The sequence below is a fragment of the Cynoglossus semilaevis genome, chromosome 8 (assembly GCF_000523025.1).
Source record: "Cynoglossus semilaevis isolate Cse_v1.0 chromosome 8, Cse_v1.0, whole genome shotgun sequence".
NCBI lineage: Eukaryota > Metazoa > Chordata > Actinopteri > Pleuronectiformes > Cynoglossidae > Cynoglossus > Cynoglossus semilaevis.
The window spans coordinates 15333926-15351767 of NC_024314.1; the positions used below are offsets into that span (position 1 = coordinate 15333926).

Consider the following 17842-nt stretch of genomic DNA (forward strand, 5'->3'; position numbering starts at 1 on the left):
CTGAGGTTTGGTTGAATACGCAGGTTATGTTTGTATGTTAAAACATGTATTTGGTGTCATTTGATGCTATGTCCTGTGACGTACGAACTTTGTGATTGGTTTTTGCTGTTTTTATTTACATATTTTGGCATGCAAACTAATGAAATGGATCATAAATTCCAGTTCGTCACTGAAATGAGTTACATTTTCTTTTTTTTTCAATATAAATTCAACACTTTTTTTTTGGTAGAGCTTATTCACCCTACTGGCCTGGAGCAGTAACTACACCTTTAACAATAACAAAAACACAGTGAAATCAATTTTCTGAGACCATTTAAGCCGTGATACATTTATTGTTTATCTCTCTCTCTTGGTACACAGATGCAAAGCGAAAGGGTTTTCATCAAAACCAGTCAATGGCCAAACGACAGGAAGATAATGTTGAGGTTCAGAGGTAAGGTTCCAACATTTCTGGATAAAAAAAAGTTGGGATGAAATAATCCAAGATCTTACTGAAACTAAAACAGATCTTACCACAGCAGTAAGAAAAACAGCTTTGACTATTTCAGATGAGGGAGTTTTAGTAAACCAGCAGGTCATTGTTCAATAGGTGAGTAATGCTAAGAGAATGGTTTGAGAAATAGCATAAAAGTCAGTGTCAATATACAAAAATAACAAAGAATATTCAAAACACAAAGTGAGACAAATTGCGGTGGTGTCAAATGTGTCAACGGTCAAGAAGCTGGGAAATATTTTTATTTTTTTGTTGTGATGTCATTGATGATGTCATCAAGATCCATCCTGTAAGTCACAGTCATCTGGCTCAGTTTTAGGTTAGCATTCGTTCTGTCTAATTAAGAAAATGTTTTAACATCACACTATTCACAGTTTTTGTTTTGTACTTTTGTCTTTTTACTCCTTTTAAGAAAGCAGGACTTTTTTGCCTCATTAAAAAATTATTTGTGAAAAATGAATTATTTTACAAAAATGAAATTTTAAATACAGACAAAACTATAAATATATGATAACGAAACACAAAATAAATACATGTGATTGGTCTGAAGATATCAAGGTGATGTTTTAAACATTTGTTTGAAGCTTTCAGTAAAAAAATATGTGCTAAAATATGTGAAAATCTATAAAAAGCTTTTGTGTTAAGACATTTGCTGCATCCTGTAAATATATTGTGGAAAACCAAAAACTATATAAAAAATACACACATCTAATCAAAACTTTAAATCCAGCAAATGTGACAAATGTGTGCGAAGCCAAAGGTGCAGAGTGTGATTCTTTTAGACACATTTATTTACATGACAAAACAGTGGTTGAAAATTATTTGTGTAAAATCATAGACACCAAAGACAATGGACAAAGAATAAACAAAAACAGTACCGTTCCAGTAAAAGAGAGTCTGGTTGATCTTAAGAACAGGAGTAAAAAAAAAAAAAAAATCAAGGTCAGTATTTCCTGGCACCGCTTTTTGGTTCTGTCTCTCATTTTGTTGTCAATCCAGACTCTGTTGGGATGATCCCGTTTTGTTTTTTGCGGAGGCGGCCTGGGGAGGTTGGGAGTTCTGACAGCTGTCAGCACTGATTCTGACCAATCTCTTGGACCATGATGTTTATTTTTTCAAAAATGTAGAACAAAGCTGAGAGGTTAATGAACAATAGCTTAAGTCTAGCTTTCAGGTTAGAAGTACTAAGCCAAACAAAACTCCAAGTTCTTTTCTTCATCATTGAACAACCTTTTTTGGCAACTAATTCTGGGACTAGTATTGGAACTGGCTTAATCTTTGGTTTGCTTTCTGTGCCTGGTTCGGGTGCTCAGCAGCGTAAATATTGACGGTATGCCAGAACCTCTGCTTTCTGCTTTCGAAGTCCTGGATCCTCCCATGACAGTGATGAGGGACATGGAAAGTGGCCATGAGTGAGTTCCTGCTCTTCACCATTGGTCCAGCTGAAGGTCCACAGCCGTGTGCATGTTGGAGCCATCGTGGAACTCGTCATTGAAGATACTGGGAGAACCTGGTGGTGGAATGCTGAAGGCTGCAGCTGTGGGCGGCATCAGGTCCAACCACTCCATGGTCTCCCAGGGTGTCTCGCTAAAGGCCAGGTTCACCATCCCCGTCACCTCAGGGAAAGTTGAGGCCCTGCCACCGATGGGTGACAGAGTGCTGTCTGTGGGTTCTCTGCTGGTGTACAGTTTGTCTTGAGGGTTCTGGTTTTGGCTGTGTTGGTAGAGGTTTGGGGGACTGCTGTAACTGCTCTGGTCCTCACTGGATGTTCTGTGAAGAACTCCTTCTCCTCCACGGCTAAACTGACTTCCCAGAAGTGTCTCCATGTGACCCTCACTAATGTGACTGGTCAGGTGCTGGTACTGGTTGGGATAGAAAAGCTCATGATGATGACGATGGCACCTGGGGAGCAGGAGTCCAGGACAACCTGAGAACGGAGGTCAGGAGGGAACTGTTTGGTTAAATTGGAAACATCTGATTTTCTGTGGACTGTTGCAGAAAGTGGTCTGACTCACCCCCAGTCTCAAGGATAAGGTCCAGAAGTTCCTCCATCTGCTGACCTTTGCTCAGCTGCTGTGGATTCAAACACAAAATCGATAATGATTTAGTTTGGTAAAAAGGCAAGTTCATGAACCAGAAGAGGAAGAGGAGCTTGAGAGATGATGAAAGGTTCATGAAGAAAGCATCACAGAAAGTGGTGGATGTAATGTGTACAGATGAGACACATGTTCTGATGGGATCAGAGAATGGACCGTTACCTGTTTCATTGCCTCCTGGTAACAGGGAGGCTGTGGTTGCTCAGCCGGTTCCGTATTTAAACCAGTGAAGGATGATAGGGATGGTTTACTAGTGAGTTGTGGAGGAGACAGCAGGAAGGAGGTCTACAGGCAACATCAAGACAGGGATTAGTCTAAGGTAAGACCAAGTTTGGACCACCTATAGAGCAGGGCTTGACCAAAGTTAGACCAACAACATCTCCATCAAAACTGACTCCTTATCTCTTGCTCCTAACAAAGAAACTTCATCAGGAATGATGATCAGCTGTCCTTCATAGATCATGTTGCCTCTGTTGCCCGGTCGTGTCGTGTTTAAACATTTTAATATAAGAAAGATCAGGCCAAATCTAACCCAACAGACCACCCAGCTCCTGGTACAGACCATGGTCATCTTCCGCCTTGACTTCTCCAACTTGACTTGTGTTCACTGAGCTATCCTGGCTACCCATAGCTGCCCCTATCAAATTCAAATCACTTATGCTAGACTTACGCTGTACTTAATGTCCCTGGTCCAATCTTTGGGGTAACAAGGCTTACGTTACCCCACAACCACTCTGCTCAACTGGGGAACACGGTCTCCCAGTCCCAACATCTCGAAACTCATGCTCAGCTCTTCCCATGAATCGTTAAATTTATAAATGTGTGTGTAAATGTGTATATAAACAACATAACAAAACACCACAGCTGAAAAACACTAAATGTTGCAAAAAAACTAAATTCAGTTCAAAAAAAGCTTTTCTCACAGTTAACCTCACCATAAAGAATTAATTAAAAAATTAAAAAATGAACTGGATCTCAGAACCAAAGAGGTAGGTCAGGATCAGCCTGACATTAACATTAATTTTGTTTTGTTTTCCTCCGACTGACCTTTGACTGCTGGTCCTCGTTCTGGTCTTTGTTGGACCCTGCTTGGTTCAGTCCACAGTCACCTGAGTTTGTGGAACCTCCTGTATGGTCAGAAGAATAGGAGCAGGTTGGAGTCTGTCCACTGATCTTCTGCTGCACCTGTATATGGACCAAATATCTCAGATCTGGAGACAGGGGTTCAGTGAACCAAGTATCAGGTTCGAAAGACCCTTAAAGTTAGAGCGGTGTTTGGGTCCAGGCAGACACAAACCAGTTCTACTGTACTAAAGTCCATACAGAGCTCTGCTGAGCTGGACATGGTCTGGACCTGGTCGTTGTTTTGTCTTATTTTTTCCTACCTCCATGTTGTGTCCTCCGCTGTGTCCAGGACCCTGGTGTTGTCCACATCCATCCTTCCCCACTGTTGGGGGGGTCAGGTATGAGTTATGAGAGGGGGTTGAGGGCTGGGGACTAGTGCACGGTTTTTCATTGGGGGAGTCCCGAGGTGAGCACTGAGGGGTGAGGAAGGTTGAGACAGGGGTTTGGCTCTTGCAGCGCCCCCTGTCCTCTGGGCAGTTGCCTGTGGTGCATTTTAGACGTATGGGAGAAGACAGCGGACAGCAGGAGGAGAACGACATGGGTTCCTGTTTGACCGTCGCTCCGAAGAGATTCTGTCCCATCACTGAAGGGTGAAATGGGTGAGACTGAGGGGAGTTCTCCTGTGTTGCTGTGTAGCAGCGCTTCCTGCTGTGAAGCTGCAACTTTAGCTCCTCAACCTGCCACCCGTAGAAATGTAACAAATGTCACAAATGTAACAGAAATGTAATGTTTTGGAGAACTTAGCAGTTGTTTTTTTTCCTTTGGCTAAATGTTAGCTATCCTTTGGCAATATTAGAAGTATTTAGGCTTTGAATTTTTAGGCTATCGTTTTGAACTACGTATGTTCTACCCATTTTCAGGTTTCTTATTTTATGTGCTGTATTTTTGCTCTTGCTATATGAGCTTTTTCAGCTATTTTGTATTTATTCTGGGCCAACCTTTGGTGTTTTATCCCTGGGTCAGTTCAGGAGACCCTTCAACCAAGATTACTTTTTGCAAAATGTTTGGCCAATGTTTAGCAAAAATCTGACCAACGGTTGGTTCTTTTAAAAGTTCTTAAAACCAGAAATGGTAACAAACCCCAGAAAACGCCTCTCCAGGACCATCATCAAGCTCCGCATACCTGTCTCTGCTCCTGGTGAAGTTTCCAGGTCAGCTCCTCGATTACTTTTTGCTTCTCCACCAACATCTTGTCCTTTTCTCCATCTAGGCCATCAGAAGCTCCCTCCACACCACAATCCCCCGCCTTCTGTCCTCCATCCTCCTGGAGACTGGGCCGGCTCGGTGATACCTGGAGCCCAAATGTTGGTGAAGACACGTTGACGTCACTAAAGCTGTCAGGGAGGGATCCACTGAGGGACAGCTCCGACGAGGCTGGGGAGACGGGTGGGGAAGAGGAAGTGCTGGGATACTGATAGATCCCTCCCTGAGACGGAGCACCGGAGGAGGATGGAGACTGGTACGAAGATAAAGACCCAGCAGGTGTGACTGGGAATGTCACTGTGGTGATGTCAGAAGATCCTGAAGGGGAAGAGCTTGTAATGGACTCTTTAAAGGGACGGAGTCTCTCAATCAGAGCCATTTTGGTGCCTGAGACCGGCATTCCACGGACTCTCAGGTGCTGCCTGAGCTCTGAAACCTGAGGAAGCAAAGGCTCAGGACTGAGTTTGGGGCCAGAAAAACGATGGTCCTGATTTTATCTCCTCATCACCTACCTTCAGGTCGTCCAGGTTTGTTGGCAGAGGTGCAGGTTTGCCTGCTGAGATGTTGCCCTGGTTCGGAAATGTGCTTTTGACTGGAGAAGAAGACTCATTCGTGGTACTGGATGGACTACCTGAACCACAGGCAGAGATGGAATCACTGGACCTTCTATGAAGACACAAGTGACAGGAACAAGAAGTAGCAGGTACCTTTGTGTTTACTACAAATATATGTATCAGAGCAGGCATGAGCAAACTAAGGCCCGGCGGCTGGATGCAACCGCCAAACTTTTCCAAATTATATAATTTATTCATATTATAATTATACTTCTGCCTTTACCCTGCAATACCCACATTTCCCCAATAGATGGTGTAGAAAATGATTTTCTTTGTAGAAGCATTTAAACATTTTAGCCTTTATGTATGACTTTTTCATTTTATTTATATTAGTTCAAACTAACGCTCCATCTATCTGCTCCTGACCCCCCTGTATAATTTTAGGACAATATTGGCCCGACAGTTTGCCCACACCTGCACTAGAAATTAAAAAGGATTTTTTTGGTCTTGGATTCTGCCTCAAAACAGACTATTTGACTATTTGCCCAAAAAGTCAGTCCAAAGTTGAAGTTAACTGGTAGTGGCTACATAGGGGACTCACCTGTGAGTGTGTATCGATGGCCGTGGGTGGTAACTAAAGGTGGGCTGTCTCTGCTGTTGCTGCTGCTGCTGTTGCTGCTGTTGTTGCTGCTGCTGCTGCTGCTGCTGCTGCTGCTGCGAGTGTTTCTGCTGACTCAGGATCTGCAGCTGTAAAAACAGTTGCTGCTGCTGAAGGAGTCGGGCGTAGGCCGAGTCCATTGGTGGAGGAGACTTCTCAGTCTTCTGGTCTGGAGGGATGTACTGGTGGTACTTTAGCTTCCTCACCTTTGGCTTCATGTCTTTAGGTTTCTTTGCCCTGTTCTTGTCATTGGTCTTGGACTGTTGATAGCAGAACCAGGGTAACAATGTAACAGAACAGTAACAGAACCAAAGGTTTATGAGTTGGATGGAGATTCATTCTCTCACCTTGACAATGGCAGGGACAGAAATGAGTGCACTCATCAGGCTGGTGTTGGTTTTGTGCAGTCCGCCATCCTTGTTCTGTTCTTCAGGGTTTCTACTTTTCTATTCTCACACAAAACAAGATATGTTTTTAAATATTTGCTGTCAGAGCGAGAGAGCAGTTCCCTGAGCTGCCACATGAGGGCTGCAGAGCTCCAGTTCGGGACTCGCTTTACCTGTTGCGGAGCACAGAGGGTGGGTGAGGAGGACGTGCAGGTGCGGCTGCCTACAGCATCACATAACGGACCGGCCAAGTTCTGAGACTCAGTAATGTGGTTCTGGTCTGGAGATAAGCTCTCGCTGCTGCTGTCACTGCTGCTGCTGCTGCTGTCTTCCTCAAAGGTGTACGAGTTCTCCTGCTTCAGGAGTTTCCCATGGTTGACTGTGTAGAGAGGAGACAGAGGGATGGGCAGCAGAGGATGTCAAAGAGCTGCTACACAAGAAACTTGAACGTGACATGAGCACTTTTATTCGATCACTATAGCATGTTGGACAGTTTGTTGGACAGTTGTAATGGGTCAGAATGTCAGGGACCTTGGCCAAGGTCACTTCACCTCCCGGCCTGGCCCGGCCCATTAATGTCCTGCTACAACAAAGAAAGAACTGTAGTGAATGTACAGTGTGTTCTGTAGAGTTCTGTAGGTGGTATAGGTAGTTAAACACAAATGTAGTCAACTTGTGTGTGTGTGTGTGTGTGCGTGTGAGAGTGTGTGTCTGTGTTAGTGACTCCTGGCTCCACATCTGTGTGAGGAGGTGAAACTCTTTCGATCATGAACTCAGATCCACAAACACTTTCACACCCACTGCTGATTGGCTGAGGAGATACCGAACATGGCTGTGATTGGGGGAGCTGAGAGCAGTTATCTAAAAGAGTCACTAGTGTATGTGTGAGGGTCTGTGTGTGTGTGTATCAAAACATATGACAGCAGGAACAGAGGCTGGTTTCAATCACAGCAGCAGGTTGGCTACACGTGCATTAAACTGTGAGTGACCTCACACATACACACACATACACACATACTATATAACAGCTGATCTATATATATGTATGTATATATGTACATATATAACAGCTGATATCTCTCTCTATATATATATATACAGTATATACATTTTCAGTTTGTAGTTTTTTGGTCATTTTTCATGACTATATGCAGCACTGTGAGGTCACTATGGAAGAACATACTGAAGCGTGTCTGTACTTCAGTACTATGACATCACTGTGTACATCAGTACTATGACATCACTGTGTACATCAGTACTATGACATCAGTCTATACATCAGTACTATGACAAATTAATAAAGTTAATAAATGTTAATGCCACTTCCTTTAAAGGAAGCAACAGTAGCTTTTTCAGAGGAACATAGACACACCAGGTGGCAGAGGTACAACTCAGATCTGCTGGTAAAGGCCAAAGAAGAAGAGAGGCTGAGGTTGTTAGGCGGTGTTGTTGTTTTTATTTCCTCTGTCCAGGTAACGGTCACTAACCAGTCTAAATGTTTCCTCTTTTTCTTACGTAAAACCCGACTAAGTTGAGCTGCGCCCTGCTGACTGTGGTGATGGGTTAAAAGCAGAGGTCACATTTGGCTGTGTGCAGTGGTGTATGTTGTCACAAGGACAAGTAGTTCACTTTCACTTTATCTTAATGATTAAATTCTGACCCAGTTTGACAGGATTAGATGGTTATAATGTAAAACAATGGGCCAGTAAATGTGAGACATGGACCAGGGCTTCAAATGTACATGAGCACCATCACCATCAGCACCAAACTATCAACCAATCCAAACTAGATATCCATAAAGGTCACCTGACCAACGGCACATGAATATAGAGTTTCTATGAATGATCTATTGTTGTGAAAAAGGCTGTGCTCCATCACTCAGTCAGAAATTTGGTTCTGTGTGAGCTGTATCCCACAGATCAGGACTGATTAGTAATAGATGTGGATGTAGTCAAACAAAGAAGAAGAAAGCTGAGTCAGCAGAGCTGTGCGACATGATCTACAACACCAGGCCACATCCTCATCACAGTGTCTGCGAAAATCTGTAAAACCTGAACATCTGAAAGCTTTAGCCCCACAAGCTCCACCCCCCGGGGTGTAATGTGATACTGTGAGTGTGAGGTCACTGACGGACTGTAAACAATCTTCTTTAAACAACGACTCTTTAAAACTGTTGCTAAACGTATATAAACGTAGAGGTGGACATGAACCTGCAGACTGTGGCTCAGACGTAAACACTGAGACGGAGAGTCCAGACGTCCAGAGCATTAGGAAGAAATATTTCCTTTGTTTTTCCATCAACTCAGGATTAAAGAGCTCCCAAAATGGGAATGGGCCCCGTAAAACCTGCAGCTTTTATCTTTATGAGGAAAAAACGTAACGTTAAAAAAAAGATGGAAAAAGAAAAAAAAGGAGTTGGTGTATAATTTTGGATGTGGGTGTCTTCCATCCACCTGACTACCACTCACTCTGACTGCACTGAACCTCAGAGGGACGAGCAGTGATTTGAACTCACAGTTGCTGTCGCATTGTGTGTGTATGTGTGTGCGTGAGTGTGTGCGTTGTGAGGTATGGGGGAGATGAAGTTGTATGAGACAAACACACACACACACACACACACAAATTCTCAACCATACACCACTGGTGACGTGTCCTGCTGTTGGGTAGAATCTGATTTGATTGGTTCAGATCTTCAGCTGCTCGTCAGAGAACGAGAAATGGAACTGGTCCCAAGTGTGTTTGAGCAAACACCAGCCTGAAGTCATTGTATCTGAGTCACAGCTTGGAATCAGCAGATAAACAACCATCAGAAAGTTTAAAAAAAAGGGCATCAGCCAATCACGTTCCTGTTCGCCGCCTTATCTGAGACAGACTCCCAGGACGTGATATCAGCCTGGTCCTGGGGTCGAGTCCCTGGACCTGGATTCCAGCTCTTTATCTGGAGCCTGGAGCCGCAGTACAAATGATGCCAGAGACAATTTCACTGTTTCCTACGCTGCTTAAACATATCCTTGGGGAATAGGTTTTTTTTTCTTCCAGCATAAGAAAAAAATAAATCGGAGAAAATCTGTCAGGATGCCACAGCAGATCAAATTCAATCGACTTTACACGTTTATGAGGTCACATGTCACTAGAACACTTATCGGATCTCAGGTTTTTTTGTTGACTTTCAAATTAGACACATCATGCTAACATTCTATCTTCTAGTACACTACTAACCTACTGCTAGCACTTACCTAATCACACAATACACAGGAGCAACACAAACACAGGCCTATAATCTGCTACCGTTAATTTAAACAAAGTGTAAAAGTGACCAAGTTTACAGGATTAGACTGAAATGTAAAAATGCACCAGTGTATATGAGTCATGCTACACGGCCTTCAAATGTGTACTTAGTGCCACCTACAGGCCAGGGAGCTACATGTTCAATTCAAATAATAATAATAATAATAATAATAATAATAATAATAATAATAATAAACTGCAGACTGTAACTTTAATTTCAGGATTGATTTAACTTTTTCTCTTGGTAAACAACATGTGTTTCTCTGTTGTTTTGTTGTTTTTTTGGGTGTGTTGCAGCTCTGAAGAGTCTCTGCAGTAAACAGGTAGACGTTCTGTAAACCTAAAGGAGAACTTCCTCCAGCAGCAGAACATAACACTTAGGTCAGTCACCTTCTTCTTCTTCTTTGGCTTCTTTTCCAACTTCCTCCTCTACACAAACTCCCCTTTGATCTTTAATCAATGTTTTGATTCATATTTAGCTTGAACTCAGATGAGCTAACAGCTAACACCAAATGCTAGGGCTGCTTAACTATGGCAAAAACCATAATTAAGATTATTTTGATTCATTTTAAAAGATTTCAGTTTTTCAAAACGATTATTCATTGACTTGAAAATGAGCTTTTATTGAACTGAAGTTGACAAAAAACAGAGTAAAAAAATATAAAATAAAATGATATTGTAACATGTTGGGGGCAGGGAGGGTGTAGTTATGTTGTATGTTATTGCTAATATTTTTCTAGTTAAATAGTTTTGTGTTGTGCTGTTTACTGCATTTTCCTGGGTGCCTTGAATGCACCATTAGGTTCTGTTGGAGCCGATGTTTTGTCGGAGCACCTACGGAGATTTCTGAGCAGCCACGTGTGCCAGCTTACACTTGTCACTGATTTGCTGATGACCACTCTCCTGCTACCTATTAACGCATTGCATTGTGCAGACAGATAAACCCCTGAAAAAGCTGGGCGGCAACGATACGGTTACAGTGATGTGTTCGATCCAGGCTGTGGTGTTGAATTATAGATTTTGTTTTTCCTTTGTCTTCATTGGTCACATTGACTTTAGACTATGCCATACCAGTTAAAGAGAGAGAGTGAGAAAGGGTGTGTGTGTGTGTGTGTGTGTGTCCACAAACGAATCATAATCAACGATCAGTTTTCTACTGGCAGAATCAGCCAATCACAGCAGGACTTAGAGGCAAATACATACTGATCCTATCAAGAGAGAGAGAGTGTGCGTGTGCGTGTGTGTCACTCACATGGCATGATTCCTAGGTCGTCCTTCTGTCCTCTCGTCCTCTGCTGAAGTCTTAGCTGTAGAACTAAAGAAGAAAAGAACTGTGAAGGAAAAGGCATGAAAACCAAAATAGGTCTGAACAGATGAGGACAGGTGTGATCAATCTTTTTGTTCACTGGACAAAATGAAAACTTCATATCATGACAACCTGACTGAAAAACTAAATTTCATCCAATCAAACCTGAATTGGATCTCGTGTCAAGAACTCGATTGTTCTTTAGTCGGTAGTGAAGTTTAAATTTTCTATTGAAAATATGGCTTTAACCCATCACCTTAGTGAGCAGGCGGCACTTAACTTTTACCACTGCCCCGCTATATCGGTACCGGTTGATACTGGAATTGGAAATTAAGTGTAACAATATCGGCATATCGCTATCGGCAAAAAGTTAATATCGGACATTCCTAATTGTAACTTATGAGAAGAAGGAGGCGAAGGAGTCGAAAAAAGAGGAAGAGACAAAGGACAGGAGTCGAAGGAAAAGGAGTGGGGGGGGGGTAAACTCTCTTCTTCACAAACATGTCAGAACAGGACGCAGAGTCTGATAAACAGATCTGCACTGCAGTGTGTGGTCCTCACACTTACTCTGTGTGTGTATGTGTGTGTGTGTGGGCACGTGGCTGAGGTGGGAGTGCAGACTCATAAACACTGACCCTCCTCCTCTTCTTCTCCGCCTGTGGACTTCTACTATTCATTTCTTGTTTCTTTTAAAGAAAAATACCCCCCCACACCTCCCTTCTCTCCTCCTTACTGCTTCCCCTGCGCCTTGTCTCTAGACCAGTGGGTCTCATTTATTTTCTGTCATGCACCCCTCCCCCTTTGGGGACAGAAATGTTTTCACGTCCCCGACCCCACTTCGACCCACACCCCCACGAATTGGAATACTACTGAGAACCTGATAACATGTATATTTTTATCTGTACAAACCGCTGTGTAAGTTGCTGCCCCCTAGTGACTGGAGGCTTGTTATCATTCAAGTATTACAGCAGTGGTATACTTATGTCCAGCCTGCCGTATTCCGTTGGAAGCTCCTCACATCGGCACCTCACCACGCCAACCAAGGGGGGCCCGCCCCACTATTTGAGAAGTACTGCTCTAGACTGAGAGACTCAGGGAGAAACACAATCTGTCCAAGAAAGGTTTGGACTTCAAATTGTCCCAGCAGGTTTCTAGAAGACAAACACAACGAGGGGGGCCCGCCCCCACTCTGTCTTCGTCACTCTGTCTTCATCACTCTGTCTTCATCACACTGTCTTCATCACATGCAATAGCTTTTTAAAAAAACAATATTTATTTAAGCATCAGCCCCTACATCTGCTGCCGCAACAGTCAAGGAGGTCATGACCTTCAGGTCACAGAGAGAAATCTGAAAATGATCTTGACCCCTTTCTAGGAATTTGGTCTTACTGTATTTCCAAATTAGATGATAAGAAGAAGGAATAGAAAAAGAATAAGAAGGTGGAGGGGAAGGAGAAGCTGACAGTATTCATGAATGAAAACTTGTTCCATGTACAAAACGACTCTGACCTGTGGAGTCAAGTTTGATTATATGTGAACCATAGGCTGCTGATCTACATTAACGATTGTTGGCGTCCCACGCCGAAGACCCCAAAGATGACGCTGTAGTGTGAACTACAGATGGACAGATTTAATGAAGGAAAAAGGAAGTTGACGTCAACCAAGGATAATCTATTATAAAAAGAGAAGAAGAAACTGTAGCTCAACTAAAAGCCCCAGTGTTCTGGTCAAAGCTGATTATTGATCTATGGTACCAATAGAACCGATGGTACCTAGGCTCCATGTGCTTTTCTTTAGCTTCAGAACGTCAGACTGTCAACTTCTACGTCCACAGCAGGTGTAGTGTGAAGAAAATGATGGTGTGAATGTCTCAGTGGTGGCCATCTGTCATGGCCCTGTGCAGGCACAGTCAGTACAGTAGGTGGTGCTAGCACAGCCACGTCAGAACCTAATGGAAACAGGAAGACTAATCAAAAAGTCTTGAGGCCAGAACCTTCAGCTGTCATCACCAGGAACAGGAACCAGAGAACATCAGTTCCATGGCTCCAACAATGTTGAGCAGAATAGGACTAGCAGCAGGCTGAAGAACTCAGAACCCAGTAGATGCTGCTCCAGCTCCTGCTGATGTCACTTCAGTTTTTTTCACACCCACAGATTTACAGTTGACGTCTCTGGGTTCCACTCATGTGTTCATTAATCTCAAGGCTGAAACATGGATCAGAACCCAGGAAGAACAACATCAAGGCGTTTGTCGCAGCAGGTTCATTACCTTCTGAACATCTGTGTCCAACTAAACTCCTCCACCATATTAGTGAGGAACTGTTTCACCTCAGCACTGATTTATCACTGTTTTAGTTTGTCCTACAACCCAGCAGTGGGCCAGAAGGTTCTGTGTCCTTGTGAGCAAAAAAAAAAAAAATCTTTTGATCATGTCTGTGATGATTCCGCTCCCAAAAAGGTAAACATGTTTCTTCTTCAGAGAAAAACCTCTTCAGGAGCTCAGGATTTACAGATGTTCTGACAGATAGGGGTCTGACAGATAGGGGGCGGTGTTGGGTATAAAAAACTGTGTTTATGTATAGAAATCACACACACACACACACACAGGTTCTGCTGCTCTGCTTCAAACTAAACCTGTTTCTTTTGTTCTGGATGATGAAGAACCTCATGTCATATCAGACCTGACCTCCAGGAGGTTTGAACATCTTCAGAACTCACATCCATTAACTTCTGGACCTTCCTAAACCTTGACATAAACAAAAATCTCCCCTGACCTGTTCTCCTCACCCTTCACCTCCTGCTTCTGCAGAAGTCTAGTCACATCACACACGTTTCACTTCAGCTAAGCCCTGATGACCTCTGAACCTGCTCCTGCAGATAAGCTGCTCCGTATGAACCTTATCAACCAGACCTGGGTCTGCTGTGTGGTTGGAACAAGTGCATTTAACCTGTTGTTGAGAAGATTCAAGAGGAGAAGGTGAAGATCAGAGCTTCTACTAGCTTCTACTAATGCCTGGAACACAGTGATGGTTAGGAGTTCCTTACCCGATCTGAACCTGCTTCGTATCAGTACAGAGTCTTCAGATCCCAGGAGAGTCATAATGGTCTAAAGTCCAGGTCTGGTCCTCAGAATTCCCAGAACGAAGGCACTGGTACGGTGTGTCCCAGCCTTGTGTGGACACCAGGCTGAACTGAGAAGAATCTGCTTCATCCACACACCTGGAAAAGGTTGAAGTATGAGAAGAACATCAGGGTTGGACCAGAAGATCACAGAGGTCTTCTGGTCAAGGACCTTCAAGTCTGGTACAGGTTCTGGTTCTTCTGTAGTCTTAGTGTTTAATTGTGCAGCTGTGGTCCCTGCAGACTGAGAGATCTGAGCTGATCAAGGACTGAACACAGGGATAAGCTCTCAGAGGGGCGGAGTTAAACCGGTCAGGGTTTTCCTCAAGCCCTTCCCAATCAGGGAGTGGACTGGGATAAGGAGTCAGACCAGCGTTGACAGCAGGATAAAAATATCAGCCAATCACAGCTGCTGGGTCTGAGGCAGGAGGAAGAGGAGATGATACAATATGAAATGAATGACAAGCTCCAAGAAAACAAAGATGAAGGTGACGTTCAAATCAAACTGTCCTGCCGCAGGTCCACGTCCTGCCGCAGGTCCACATACTGCCATCTGTCCAAGTCCTGCTGCTGGTCTGTGTCCTGGTGCAGGTGCACATCATCCTGCTGCTAATTTAAAGAAGTGATTGACAGATTGACAGACAGACTTCCTGCAGAGTCACTGAGTTTTGACTTTTGTCCTCCTTGAATTAGAAATATTCACACACTACCACCTGGTATCTGAGTTTGTGTGTTTGTGTGTGTGTGTGTGTGTGTGTTTTACTTGATGATCTTCCTCTCTTCAGATTTCTAGTCCTGTTAAACATCTGCAGTCTGAAGGACCACTGACTTCAGAGTCTGTGGTTCTGGTCCTCTGGCTGAAAGACAGGGTTCTGACTATTTGAGCTCCATCATCTGACAGGTGACATCATCCATAATGTGACGTTCAGTAACAGTGGTGATGGAGCAGCGTTATTATTATATCATATGACAGTCAACTGCTCACTGACTAGAGTTAAAACCCACTTCTTCTAAAGAAGTGATGGAGGAAAGGAGGAGATCAGCAGTAACAGCAGCAGCAGCAGGGTGCCATTAACTTCACTCCACTTTTGGACACAAGGGTCCAAGAACGTGTCTGCCGCCGGGCTGGGAATGTCATGGCTCCTCTGTAGAATTTTAAACCACAACAAGAGTGTGGGGGGAGGAGAAGGAACTCCAGGGGGAGAACATGTTCTGTGTTTTCCTGCTTGTTTAGATTTTATTGATGGACTTTGCCTCCACTGCAGTCTGGAGGTTCTGGCCTGGGCCCATAGTGACGGCAGCAGCCACAACAAATATCAGTCGTTTGACCAGACCAAGTCAGAACCAGGGAGTTCCTACAACCCACGAGTAAAATAAGTGTACGCCATGCTGCAGGTCCACTCAGCTGTGGCTACGTCACAGCAGCAGCAGTAACAGCAGCAACAGCAAAAGCAGGAAAGCCGACAAAATTGAAGAAGGAAAAAGGAACTGATGACAAATGAAGTTGGAGCGCTGGTGGGAGGATGGGGGGTGTCAACTAACAGCTAAGAGCTCATTCAAATTTGACAGAATGGTCCTTTATTGAATACATTTCAGATGCTGCTGTTTGGTTCTGTGAGTCTGTTGTCATTTTCTGGGATTTGAACTAGCAACCCTTCTCTGAGCCTGTGTCTGTGGTTTTAACTCGTGTCTGTGCTGTTTGTTCACAGCTGTGTGTGATCAGACCGTCTACGGTCAGAGTGTGAGCACAACACCCTGTATGGTTCCGCTCTGTTCCTCTGGTACCGATGATTTTAAATGTCACACAGATTGGGCGATGAAAGCTGAATAATTTACACCTCTGTGTTTCAACGCGGTCGGTTGTGGAATCAGATTCTGGTCCAGATTAGGTGTCTGAAGAACTGAGACTGGATTCACCTGCATTTCACTCCTGCACTCAGTCCAGTGTGAAGACAGTTGACAGCAAAACCAGACTCAGATCCAGATTCTAAGAGTTCTGAACATACTGAGAGTTCTGAGCCTGGACGTGGTGTCACGGTGACCAGAGGTGTCACTTTGTGCTCCTACTCCTCCTTCTCCTCTCTCCTCCTCCCCTTCCTGCTGTTCCTTCTAATGCTCATGTCCTCAACCATGTCATCGGCAGCTCATCTGTCCAGAGGTGGACTAGAACCATGGACTATGAAGGTCACTCCCCCCCCCCCCTCCCCCTCCACCCCAGCTCTCCTGGTGATTGTGACTGACGACTGGGAACACCTGGATCATCGTCCAAGTTCACTGATGTCCTGGACCTGGAGAATGGGGCAGACTGAGAGGAGAAACCTCAGAACTTTTGTCTTCACACTGATTAAAAAAGACAAATCCTGGACACTCTTATCGTTCCTGTCTGTCAGAGACAGGAACACTGTTGTCCTCTGGGGAATTCTGTCTGGAATTCTCTGGAGATCCGGCTGCTGGCTCAAACTCTGCAGGTCAGAGATTAGAACATGTCACCCTTCACTGTCCACGCGCTGAAAAGAGGATGCGAGGATGACATAGTGGAGGAGGTCAGAGGTCAACTGTTTCAGCTGAAAATAGCCAGCAGGGGGCATTGGCTAGAGCTTTCTTTCATGGCTGTTACTGTCGTTCTTCAGACCCTACCTAGAGGTTTTTATCTACAATTCTTGCTCTAATCGGTACCAGGTGCTTGTGTTCTCACACACATGTGGTTCCAACTATGCTGTGTTTTCAGAAATGCAAATACCTGTGATTGTGAGTGGTAAAACCGTAAAATTAGTTTTTATGATTCATGGTGGGGGGGGGGGGGGGGGGGGGGGAGGGAGAGAGAGAGGTGGATTTAGTGTTCCATCAACTTGACAAAGTATGTATACACATACATACGTGTATGTGTATACATGTATGTATATATATATGTATATATTTATATATGTATGCACATTAATATGTACGGCAGCCCTTCACTTTCACACTTTCAGAGGAATTGTGGGTAATCCTTGGGTCACAATGGCTCAGTGTCAGAACACGCCATCGTTCAAGGATCTAAAAATAAAGCGGTGGATGCAATGACCTCATCTTTTCCGTTGTTTTAAGGCAGAGATAATCCTGAGGAGACCAATCCTCCGCTGCTCCGCCGACAAACATGTCCAACATGAAAGACAGCGGTGCTGAAAGCGTAACTTTAGCTGAATTTAAAGAAAATGTAATTTAAGCAGAACACAGAAGCAGAGAAAAGTTCTAAACCCAATGTTAGGAAAGGTTCCTGAACAGGAAGTTCTTACATGGCACTATCACTACGCTCCAATAGGAGGGACTGTTGGTCACATGGTGTTGACTTTCTCTGCCAACGCCACAGCACACCTACTGTAGGTAAAGGGGAATTATTCTGGTATTTTCTGTTTGAAGTCTAATTCTGTCAACGGGTTCCAAACTATTGGATTATCACCGAGGAATAAAGAAAATATTTAGGATCCGTAGTAACTGTCCGCTAGAGGCATACAAATTAAAGACCCTTAGCAAATGGTATGTTAGCAGCATGCTAGCGCCAAAGTCACACTGGTAGCTTAACAAGCCAGTGTGTGTGATGGAGGACAGAATCCCAACACACCAACCACCAACA

At 44.0% G+C, this 17842-nt stretch overlaps 1 protein-coding gene and 1 long non-coding RNA gene across 4 annotated transcripts; one reads left to right on the forward strand and one right to left on the reverse strand.

The window, feature by feature from the left end:
• Window positions 1-322: 322 nt before the first annotated feature.
• Window positions 323-15187, reverse strand: myocd (myocardin). 3 transcript variants are annotated; one of them, XM_008315209.3, is made up of 12 exons: window positions 14155-15187; window positions 11056-11118; window positions 6689-6894; window positions 6477-6575; window positions 6073-6389; window positions 5430-5583; window positions 4838-5353; window positions 3975-4391; window positions 3637-3774; window positions 2752-2874; window positions 2509-2566; window positions 323-2420 (listed from the first exon to the last, which is right to left on the reverse strand). In XM_008315209.3, the coding sequence occupies exons 1-12, from the start codon at window positions 14207-14209 to the stop codon at window positions 1921-1923; spliced, it is 2646 nt and encodes an 881-aa protein (XP_008313431.1). In that variant the 5' UTR covers window positions 14210-15187; the 3' UTR covers window positions 323-1920. The 3 variants fall into 3 exon arrangements, with proteins under 3 accessions (XP_008313431.1, XP_024913907.1, XP_024913908.1); XM_025058139.1 differs by lacking the exon at window positions 14155-15187 and having other exon boundaries at window positions 11056-11950; XM_025058140.1 differs by lacking the exons at window positions 2752-2874; window positions 14155-15187 and having other exon boundaries at window positions 11056-11951.
• LOC112487423 (uncharacterized) lies at window positions 5487-10449 on the forward strand. The gene is made up of 2 exons (XR_003050480.1): window positions 5487-5620; window positions 10101-10449. It is a non-coding gene; the product is annotated as an uncharacterized LOC112487423 (long non-coding RNA).
• Window positions 15188-17842: the final 2655 nt, after the last annotated feature.